The sequence below is a fragment of the Acinonyx jubatus genome, chromosome A1 (genome assembly GCF_027475565.1).
Source record: "Acinonyx jubatus isolate Ajub_Pintada_27869175 chromosome A1, VMU_Ajub_asm_v1.0, whole genome shotgun sequence".
Taxonomy (NCBI): domain Eukaryota; kingdom Metazoa; phylum Chordata; class Mammalia; order Carnivora; family Felidae; genus Acinonyx; species Acinonyx jubatus.
The window spans coordinates 21,934,248-21,946,282 of NC_069380.1; the positions used below are offsets into that span (position 1 = coordinate 21,934,248).

General features: G+C 34.2%; 1 protein-coding gene across 7 annotated transcripts in view; it reads right to left on the bottom strand.

The window, feature by feature from the left end:
• Window positions 1-12,035, bottom strand: part of FNDC3A (fibronectin type III domain containing 3A) — a 143,367-nt gene that overhangs the window by 32,456 nt on the left and 98,876 nt on the right. For all 7 annotated transcript variants that reach the window (XM_027064810.2, XM_027064811.2, XM_053215286.1 and 4 more), the window contains 5 exons: window positions 11,488-11,757; window positions 10,275-10,333; window positions 4,981-5,138; window positions 3,030-3,089; window positions 1,092-1,230 (listed from right to left, as the gene is read on the bottom strand). In XM_027064810.2, coding sequence (XP_026920611.1) covers window positions 1,092-1,230; window positions 3,030-3,089; window positions 4,981-5,138; window positions 10,275-10,333; window positions 11,488-11,757 — 686 coding nt within the window. The remainder of the gene's footprint in view (window positions 1-1,091; window positions 1,231-3,029; window positions 3,090-4,980; window positions 5,139-10,274; window positions 10,334-11,487; window positions 11,758-12,035) is intronic.

A 12,035-nucleotide genomic window follows, 5' to 3' on the forward strand; every position in this document is an offset into this window, starting at 1 on the left:
AACTAAGGACTAACAAGCCCCAAACAAGTAGTAAGCTCCAAATTTTCAAAATCTTTCAGAAAGAAAGCTATCCCTGAGTTTTACTCTTTGGGTATAAGCAGATAATTAAATAAAGACTAGCAGTTATTTTTCTCTTTGCAAATCAATGGTTGCTATGGTATTCCCTTCTGGGGGATGTTTATACATTTTGTTGGGGGTGTTTCTGACTATCACAATAAGGGCAGAGGGAGGAAAGGCTGACTTTTAGGACTGGGGATCAAGGATGCTAATGGTTCTGCACAGCATGGGGAAATACACACAATGAAAAATTGTTCTCTTTCTCTAGGACTTCTCTGAATGTCTTCCTGGACATCCACGTAGGTGAAATATCTGTTTATAATTATCAGAGCCTAGAACCTAATTTCATTTTACAAGGTATTTTTTTTCTATAGTTTTAAGTTACTGGATTTTGCCAAAATATAACTACCCTGCAATTTGAGAAAGACTGTACTTAATTTTGTTCAAAAATTTACTAACACTCGTGTATCATTTCAGCAAATCATGTCTCCAATGACAATGCTATATGTGGTATTTGAGTTACCAGTTCTATCTGTGGTATATGTTTACTTCATTATATCTCCTTGTGCAGGTGGACCTAAACATTTATATGTTAACATATATATTATTCTATTAAAATGCAGAGTATTTAATGGAATATTCCTTTAAGCCATCATATTGATATTTTTAAAACTCTGAGTCTAGTTATTATAAACCCCATTTTAGGATAAAATTCAGGATAAAGACATTGGGATGAGCTTGAGAAGCACTGCTGAGACTCTTAATGTTATCCCATGTCCAGTACAATAAGGACTGATAATTATATATGAATCTTTTCTGCTATATTTACATACAGTGAAGAAAAGCCATTAGGAGTATTACTTAAAGATACAACAAATGCCCATTTACTATATGTAAAGAAGAAGAGCAAGTTAGCTTAGAGTTCTTTTTGTATCAAAAAAAAAAAAAAAAGCCAAACAACAACTGAAATTTAATATTAGTGGGGGTGGGAGGAGTAAACGTCCAGTTGGAAATACTCTAAAGAATATTGTTACCTTCCATTGCAAAGTGAGTGAATTTTTGGTCCGATTGGCTATCCTTGGTGGATTAGGTACATCAGGTTCACAGCTTAAGGTGGTAAAGCTTTCAGCTTCTGAAGGAGTTCCCTTTATAGAATTATATTCTGCCTGGACTCTATGGTGATAAAATATATAGTTTTAACCAGCAGAATCACTGTATCCTACCTTCAACAGCCATCAACCTTTAAGTACTTGGAAATTAGTAAGGTGCCCTCTAAATATTCTATCAAGAAAACATGGGTGGAGTTTCTGGCCGGCTCAGTTGGTAGCTTGATCTTGGTGGTTGTGAGTTTAGGCCCCATGTTGGGTACAGAGATTACTTAATTTTTTTTTTTTTTGATTTTTTAATGTTTATTTATTTTTGAGAGACAGACAGACACAGAGCACGAGCAGGGGAGGGGCAGAGAGAGGGAGACACAGAATCTGAAACAGGCTCCAGGCTCTGAGCTGTCAGCACAGAGCCCAATGCGGGGCTTGAACTCACAAACCGTGAGATCATGACCTGAGCTGAAGTCAGTGCTTAACCGACAGAGCCACCCAGGAGCCCCTTTAATTTTTTTTTTAATGTTTGTTTATCTTTGAGACACACACACACACACACACACACACACACACACACACACACACACAGAATGCGAGCAGGGAAGGGGCAGAGAGAGAGGGAGACACAGAATCCAAGGCAGGCTCCAGGCTGAGTTGTCAGCACAGAGCCTGATGTGGGGCTCAAACCCATGAATGGTGAGATCATAACCTGAGCTGAAGTTGGATGCTTAACCAACTCAGCCACCCACACGCCCTGAGACTACTTAAATAAAGTCTTTAAAAAAAAAGAAAACACATGCATTAGAAGTAAAGGATGGCCCTTAAAAAAAAGAAAGACAGGATAGACCCTTGGCTTTCATCTTTTTTTTAATGCAACCCAAAGTAAGAAACACATTTTAAATTGTGACAAAACTGTATGTGTGATTATGTACTTTCTCATACACATATTTGAAAGGAAAGAGTCCTGAAACAATATCCCTAAGGGTAATATACAGATACTTTCCATTCTATTTGATTATTTCTTTTAAATAATGCTGAATCTAATCCACAAAATTTCATGATTCAATATGGGTTGCAATCTACAGTTTGAAAAGTACTCAGATGGACAATACTTAGGGTTCACCCACAGAAAGTCTAATTAAAGATTTAATTTTATAGTTTAATAGGAATAATCCTAACCACAAATACTTTTTTTTTTTAAAACAGAGGTGACTAACCAAGTACACATTAATGACTCACAGCTGGGAAGGCTGAAAATGTTGGTAATTTATAATAGAACTACGCAGAATAAAACAGTATCTAAGTTACTTCTTAGTTAAATGTTGTGAATTTTTTTTTTTTTTTTTAAGATTTTAAGTAATCTCTATACCCAATGCAAGGCTCGAACAACCCCTCCATCAAGAGTCACACACTCCACTCACTGACTGAGCCAGTCCGGCGCCCCTAAATGTTGTGAAATTTTAAGAGTTTTAATATCCCAAACTCTTTCTGGAACAGGATGTAGTAAAAATACATTAAGTACAAGCCAAATATTATTTATGTTTCTGTTTAGTAAAAATTTCAAAAGCTGGGAGTTTTCCATGTGATAAATTAGATATGTAGACATATTATTATCTATATATTCATTCCAATCCAAAAATCTTACAAACAGGATGATTAACCCTTCAATATAACATTTCAATGCAATGTTTTTGGTTTTTGTTTTTGTTTGGAATGTATTAATACTTGTACCAAAAGAAAAACCAAAGCCAATATATTCCATGTTTTAAATCCAAAATTAGTACTTAAATTATATGCTATGCTTTTAATGAAATCATTTTAAAAAACTACCTATACTATATCATATTAGAGCAATACACAGGAGTTCCTTACTTTGCATGGTAATCTGTAGCTGGCTTGAGATCATTTAAAGTGACACTGGTTTCTTCTCCTCTGGGGGAAAAAAAGGAACATTTCACTGTCTGATAAATAAGCATTTCCAGAAGATTTACATTATGTGCTACCATTTGTGGTAGTTTATGAAATTATACAGCTTTTTACTTTACCAACTGTAACCATGTTCAGATTCCACTAGTGCAGAATTTGTGTAATAAGGATATGTGCCAAACTTATGTATTTGCATATCACTTTAAGACAAAAAGGTGTCCTAGGCAAATCAATTGTGTAAGCCAGACTTTTTTTTTTTGAAGTGTAGTCAGGAAAGATATTTAGTTTATTAAAAAAATTAAAATCAGTACAGTTTCAATTATTTAAAAATCCATTTTGCCCAATTAAAATGTGAAATACCACGTGTGCTCCTGAAAGCAAAACCACCAAATTTTTACAAGGAGTGTGCCACTACTGCATTTTATTAGAATGTAACATGGAACCTTATTTAAAATTTTATAGTTTAATGAGCAGATTAGAAAAAAAGTGAATAATCTGAAGTATAGCATTTTACTCATGGCCGCTATTACACTTTCAGGTTTTCAAACTTAATGGCACACATCTTTTTAAAATAATCATTTGATACGATTACTTGTATATGTGGTCAAAAACCCAGACCATTTTCCATCTTTTTTTAAAAATCACTATTCTCTGTTCCATTTCCTTCAGCCAAATTTCTCTCCTCTCATTTTATGACACCCTCCTCCATCTTTTCTCAAATCAAAACCAGGAAATATGAGAAAGAAAACCTTTCCCATTGAGGGAAGAACACTTAATGAATTGGGCAGTTTCAGTAGAATCTTCGGAGAGAGACCTTAATTGGTGCAGAGTAAAGAAGGTGACTAATGTCCCTCTTCTGCTCTCTGATCAGGCTGCAAATGGAAATAAATGCTTCATCTTAGCAGACAGCTATAACTAACTAGAAACAGCCATTAACATAAAAAGAAACCTTGATGTTGATGGTCTTTTATCTCTTATTTACCCCATAGGTAACTCTGTCTCCTTTAAAACATATGAATAGAATAAACACAAGTAAGTCTCAATAGAGAGAAGGAGACAGGACATTTTTCTAACCCTACGTTACCAGATGATAGATACTGGAGCAGTTTCACTTTCCTTTCTTCCTTACATTAGCTATTTTTTGAAAAGATACCAAGAAGGCTATGTGTCCAGTGTTCTATGTTAATTATCATCATTCAAATGACTAACCCTTTTGCAATCTTCCCAGTGCTTAAATTATAATAATCAACTTCACTCTTTACTTTTCCATTAGAATAAGCAATATAAACCATTTCTATTTGACAAACGGAAAAAACTATTTTACAACTGTCAATCATAAATGTCACATTTTTAGCCAATGACTCTAAGGCTTCTTGGTGTGTAATAAAACTTTTGACCCAAGGAAATAAAACTTTTGAACCAATCAAAATATGATTATTAACATACCAACATACAAATAAGGAACAATGATACTAACTTCATTTTACAATAGGGCATTAGCTTGACATATAAGAATTAAAGCCAACTCCTTGGACGACAATTACCTGATTTCACAAGTTCACAATCTAAGAGTTCTCCATTTCTGATCTGGGCTTCTACTACTACAATTTATACTTATATCTCAGGAATATGTGAACAGTGAAACATTTATTAGGGAGTCTACTGAAAACTACTAAAGCTGAATGTGGCCAATGAAAGCAATTATTCCAAGGGAGTGTAGACAGATGTGTACCAGCTGGCATTTGGATTACATACACTGAAATCAGTATCAATTATCAATTAATAGATTCAAAATGAAAGCATCAAGAGAGAAAAACAGAACAAAATTAGTATTAAGCTCTTTATATAAACCCCTGGCTTATATAATGGGAGGGAGTAAAACATAACAAATACTTACGCATATACACTTTTATATTTCCCATCTTTCCCAGTACTTGAGACCAGAATATCGTAACTATAGAGCTCTGGCACAGTAGTCTCATCTGTTTCACCATTTATGAAGCTGGAAGGAGGTGACCAGGTTAGTACTACTGTCCTTGACTGGATGTCTGAGGCCTGCAAAAACATAATATTTAGAGCTGTCTGAAACAACTGTAATGAGCACAAGGAACAATGAAAATCTAATGAAGTTTCAAGATTAAACAAAATATATCTGTATCTACTTATACAAAATGGCTCACAAACAGAAGCCTATCCACTTGTAGAAGAGATATAATTTATTGTGAAAGGGCAAATGGGTTCAATAAAAAAATCCAAGGACCATTATGGGCCACTTAAAACTATTAGTGTAAACACCATACACAAAAAAGAATGGGGGAAAAAGTCCACTTATAACGTATTTGAAAAGGTTCATTTCCTCAATTTAGAAAGTATCTTATGGGGTACCTGTTTCAGTCTAGTGTCTAACTCTTGATTGTGGCTCAGATCATGATCCCAGGGTAGTGGGACTTAGTCTTGTGTCAGGCTCTGTGTGAGTATGGAACTTGAGATCTCTTTCTCTCTCTCTTTCCCTCTCTCTCCCCCCTGGCCTCCCCCTCTCTCTTTCTGCCCCTCTCCTCTGCTTGTGCTCCCTGCTTTTAATTAAAAAAAATAAAAATAAAGTGTCTTACAGTAAGAAAACAACTCGAGAAAAATGAGCAAAGGATATAAACTGACTAAAGAAATATAATTTGATAATCTAACAAATGATGTGTAAATGCAGTCACAATTAAATAAATGTAAATTAAAACAAGATACCACTTTTCATCCAACAGACTAGGAAGATTAAAAAGTTAGTAATATGTCCACTGTGTTAAGGTTTATAGAAATGGGTTGAAGTATATATACAACGTTGTATTAGTTTCAGGTGTACAATACAGTGAGACTGAACAATTCTATACATTTCTTAGTGCTCACCATGGTAAGTGTATACTTTTCTTTTTTTTTTAAGATTTTATTTTTAAGTAAACTCTAAACCCATTGTGGGGCTTGAATTCACAACCCCAAGATCAAGAGTCACATGCTCCATTGAACTGAGCCAGCCAAGCACCCCTGATAAATGTATTCTTAATCCCCTTTATCTTTTTCACCCATCCCCACATTAATTTCCCCTCTGGCAACCACCAGTTTGTTCTATGTATTTAAGAGTCTGTTTTTTGGTTTCTTTTCTTGTTTGTTCATCTGTTTTGCCTCTTAAATTCCACATAGGAGTGAAATCATATGATATTTGTCTTTCTCTGACTCATTTCACTTAGCATTATACTCTCTAGGTCCATCCATGTTGTTGCAAATGGTGAGATTTCATTCTTTTTTATGGCTGAGTAATATTCCATTATATATATGTTACCTATATACCACGTCTTTATTCATTCATCTATGAATGGATGCTTAGGATTGCTTCCATACTTAGCTATTGTAAGTAATGCTGTAACATAAGAGTGCATAGATCTTTTTGAATTAGTGTTGAATGAGTGTTTTTGTTTTCTTTGGGTAAAAACCCAGTAATCGAATTACCGGATCATATAATAGTTATGTTTTTGATTTTTTGAAGAACCTCCATATTGTTTTTCATAGTGGCTACACCAATTTGCATTCCCATTAAAGTGTATGAGGGTTCCTTTTTCTCCACATCCTTGCCAACATTTGTTATATTCTTTTTGATTTTAGCCATTCTGACAGGTATAAAGTGGTATCTCATACTGGTGTAGTCCCAATAGTTTAATTTTGCTTTTGTTTCCTTGCCTAAGGAGACATATATAGAAAAATGTTCTATAGCCGATGTCAAACAAATTGTTGCCCATGTTTTCTTCTAGGAGTTTTATGTTTTCAGGTCTCAAATTTAGACCTTTAATCCATTTTTAGTTTATTTTCATGTAATTGCATTCATAATTAAATAAATGCAAATTAAGACAAGGTACCAATTTTCTTCCAACACATTGGCAAGATTAAAAAGCTAGTAATAACCATTGTGTTAAGGGTTTGGAGAAATGCACACTCTCTTAAATGTAGGTAAGACTATATATTAGAGTATGTATTGGTATGATCTTTGTGTAGAGCTACTTGGGAACTATCATAAAAATTTACTTTATAGTTCAAGAATTCCATTCCTGGTAACTTTTTTCAGTAAAATATCCTATGAACTTACATAAGTACATAAATATATGAAAATCATCTGAAATGAGTCTTCTATTTGTATGCTACTTTAGAGGTAAAATTTGCTTTTATATTCATCTCATTTGATTCGTGCAATTACCCTCTAAGACAAAAAAGATACATTTTACAGAAGAAACGTATTCAGAAAGATTAGGTGACTTCTTTGAAGTCACTCAACTAGTAGTGACTAGGACCTGAATAAATCAGTTCTTTTCCCATTACACAATGCCTCCATACTGAACTCACTTCCAGGTAGTAGCTGTTTTCAGCTAAAACAGTAGTTAGGAAGCTACTGAAATGACAATCCCCTTGTATGGATACTGGGATCAGGAAGTGAGAGAATTATTCTGAAGATAATTCAAAGGTCGAGTCTAAGGAAACCTGGAGTCATCAGACATTTCAGTGAACATTAAAAGGAAAAGGAGAGGGATAAAAATTCTGAAAGTAAAAAGGTACTGAATAAAAGGCAATCCATGTCTAATTTTAAGCATTATTAAAATAGGGGGTGGGAGGGAGGAAAAAAGAAAAAAAGATGTCAGTAGATTTTGACAGAATGAGACTTAAAACAGTTTCAAAGAAACCCAATAATAAAGACAAATACTTTCATCTATACAGTTAATTATTTCTAGCATGTGAGGAAATACAATACCATTATACTCCATTTTATGGAAGAAGTAGTTTCAGAAAGGTTAAGTGACTTGTAGGTCACTCAACCCCTGAATGTGTAGCTGAGGCTGAGATTAGCACCATGTTCTCCCCTACACGCTGCATCTGAGTCACACTGAGTGAGCTTTTTTTTGGGGGGGGCGGTTCTCAAATGTGCCATGTTCAGTATTTTTCAAACATTGGTCACTTTGCACTACTCTCCCCACACTAATTCCCACCCCCACCCATAGCCCACAACATCCAATTACTACTTTTTCTTTAAATTTCAGTTCAATTATTCTTCCTTAGGGAAATTTATTTTGACACCCTGTCAAGGCCTAGCCCCCTATTATTGTATTTTCTTGTAGCACTGTATCTCTTTGTTCTGGCACTTCACAGATAGAATTTTATATTTACTGCATGATTTATTCTACTAACTGAAGCTCTGAGGGCAGGGGCCATACCTATCCTTTGCTTTTCATCCTATCCCCAGCTTTTAGCACAGCATGTGGGATTTTATTATTGGTCAAATATTTATGGAATGAGTAAGTGAAAACTCATTTAGCTTGATGCTCTAAATGAACCAGAGCATGTGAAAACAACTACACACACACACACACACACACACACTCTCTCTCTCTCTCCTGACCTACACCTCACAAGTAATGTAGTAAAGGAGTTATAGCTACCCAAACTATAAAAACAAACTAAAATAAAACAAAGCAAAACAAAACAATCAGCATTACTTTGTTTTATGACACAGGACTTATTTTACAAAATTACATCTTCCTCATAATGCTGGGCAAGAAATTCTTTAAAAGAATTATTCCACAATTTATGGCCTGAAAAATTACACTTTTAATATTATATACTATAACAAGTAAATACTGCTGGTATTAGCCAGTATGTCATTCAAATACCAATCCTATTAAGGCTTGCAAATTTCTTTTTTTAGTAAATCTAGTGATATACATAGATCTTGGAAGGACATTGACTGAATTTCAATACTACTTATTAAACCCGCTCTTGCTTCAGATTCCTCTTCTGTAAAATAGGGAAAATAGTACACAGAAGGTTGTTCTGGAATTAAAGAAAATAATGGATATGTTTTCGAAGTACTTTGAATAGAGTCTGACACTAGTAAACTTGCATTAGCTATTACTATGGAATAATTTTGCACATGTTTCTATAATTTACATGTATAAACTCAGTTCTGTTTTGAGAGAGAGAGCGAGTGAGCAGAGGAGGGGCAGAGAGAGATGGAGACACAACAGATTCTGCACTGTCAGAGTGGAGCTCATTTTTTAATGGGCTTAAAAAATTCAATTTGTATGAGCATTTAAAATTAATCTTATGTCAAATCTGATGTAAATATATTTCCTATTAGGAATGATAGCCTTTACTTAGGCTATTTAAAAAACAAGCAGAAAATTCTACGTAGCCAGTTTTACTGCCATACCTTTTGCTGATTTTCTGATTTCTGCTGTTACATCTATACTTATAAAGGGCTAGGGAATATTAACTTTCTTCTATAGTTTAATTCTTTTTACATCTAGAGTTAACTGAATACATTTCACATGGAAATAGTATAAACAGATTTTTAGAAAACTGATGATCAGTGGTACTCACATTATTTATTACATCCTTGTCTCTTCCAATGATTTTCAATGTCATTGCTTAATGACATATGAAGCATATATTAAATCCTAGTTTAAAAAAATGAATTCTTGGGGGTGCCTGGGTGGCTTAGTCAGTTGAGGGTCCGACTTCGGCTCAGGTCGTGATCTCACGGTTCTCGTGAGTTTGAGCCCTGCATTGGGCTTGCTGGTGTCAGCCTGTCAGCAACAGAGCCTGCTTCGGATCCTCTCTCTGACCCTCCCCTGCTCACGCTCTCTCAAAAAATAAAAAAAAAACATAAAAGAAATGAATTCTTGACTGACTATTCTGCTTCACTGATCAACAGATCTCTCCTTAGATCTACACTAATCCATTATTGATATCACATTACTTATAATACAGCTTTTAAAAAAAAATTATTTATTAAATTTATTTACTTATTTTTCAGAGATTGAGAGAGAGCAAGCAAGCAGGGGAGGGGCAGGAAGAGAGGGAGACAGAATCCCAGGCAGGGTCTGCACTGTCTGCATGGAGCTGCATGTGGGGCTCGAACTCATGAACTGTGAGATCATGACCTGAGTCAAAACCAAGAGTCAGAAGCAACTGAGCCACCCAGGCACCCTAAATTTTTATTTAAGTAATTTCTACACCCAATGTGGGGCTCGAACTCACGGCCCCACAATCAAGAGTCACGTGTACCTCTAATATGGTTTTAAGAAAGGACTTAATTAAAATATACCAAAATCCTATGTGAATAATACTAAATATAAATGTCAAGAAAATACATACAATACTTACCACTGGTTTGACAATGTTGGAAAGAAGTGCTTCAAAAGCTTTAGTTTCTTCATCTTTCTCTTAAAAAAAAAAAAAAAGAATATTAAAAAATGAACTAAATACATTCATCCCTCTCCCTCCACAATGTGTCTTCTGAAACTATGTTTGTAATCTGAGATTTTTATTTCCTAGTTTTTACTTTAGTTCGTATTCAGCAGTTTGTGGCTCTTCAGGTTTCTTCACTTCAGTTTCTATTTCCATTTTAACTGCGATCACTAATTATAATACCATTATATATATATCTGAACCAGTCACTAAGTTTTTCTAATATAAAGTATATTGTTTTTCATATTAAAAACAAAATTACTCTTGTTAAAAAAAAATACTCTCTGAAATTCTCATTTCCCAATCTCCTACCTCTTAACAGTTACAAGTTAACTATTTGTTTCTTAAAAGGTCTTAACTATGGTTCCCAAAATAAAAATATAAATGACTTAACCAGAACTTGTATTCATAACTGATATATCTGAAACTTTAGCTTAACTCTTCTGAAGTATCATTCATTCTGATTTCAGAATGATCAGAAGGTCTCAAAAATATGGGGAAATATTTTTGTTAATATAACAGTTATGAGGTTGTTAAAGCATTAAAATGTGTTGGTGAGGAATGGAAATCATAAAGAAAAGGAAGTAGTACTCAGAGTTCAAATAGTGGAAATTACTCACAAGCTGGGGAAGGTTCCTAGGGAAATATGGGGATTTTAAGAGAAAAAAACTTCTGAAGAAAGTAATGGAGACTACTCAATCCTAACTACAGAGTATATAGATAGACTGGTAAATGACACAATGAGTTGCTTTCAAGGACTTACATATAAAGACGTTGGGAGAAATAAAAAACTAAAGTTGATAAAGCCCAGAACAGCCATGTCAAAGGCACAGAAAGAGAGGAAAATGAATCTGAATGAACCTTATTAGGGTTTTTCTTTCAGACAGAAATTTCTCTTGGGCTAGTAAAATTTACAATATAAGTGAAATTACTAATTGAGCTTTCCCAAATTATAAGAAGAAGTACCCTAGCAACAATTTGGGTTCTAAAACTTTTTCTCACATTTAGAAGTGTTATTAATCTACAGCTTATCTGGAGCATGATGAAATAACTGAAAGAATATACTTCTGGTTGATTAAATAATGATGAAAAGTACCAACAGGAATAGATGAGTGTTTTAAATAGTTACCTTCTATTTCTGTATCAATTTGTGCACCACCTTTCCCTTTCCCGGACTTGTTCTTTGTTGATCCTATGTTTACACCACTAGCATTTTGCCCTTTTATAAGCCCATTATGTTCATTTATGGGAGAAGGGCATTTCTGGGGTGATGATGGTGGACTGCTCATTTTATCCTTCTGTGTTCCTTGGCGATCCTTTAATTTTTTCTGCAAACGTTCATATGTTTTGCTAGATCTTTCATCTCTAAAGTTGGACCTTCCATGTGTAGAGTGAGCATCTAAGAAGAAATAAAATAGAAGGAATGGGAAATAAATTTATCATTACATTATATAAAAATTATTATGAAACATTTCAAAGAATAATTCTGCAAAACAAAGCTATTTCTATTTATCCATCAACTGACAGAACCAAACTTTTTGATTATAATTATATATATCAAATAAATTTAGAGATATTTCTCTTCTTCATCTTTTCCCAATTAACTATTAATCTCCACAGAAGCAGCTTGGTGGTATGTTATGATAATCATAGGTGGGGAATAAGATCTGAATTGAA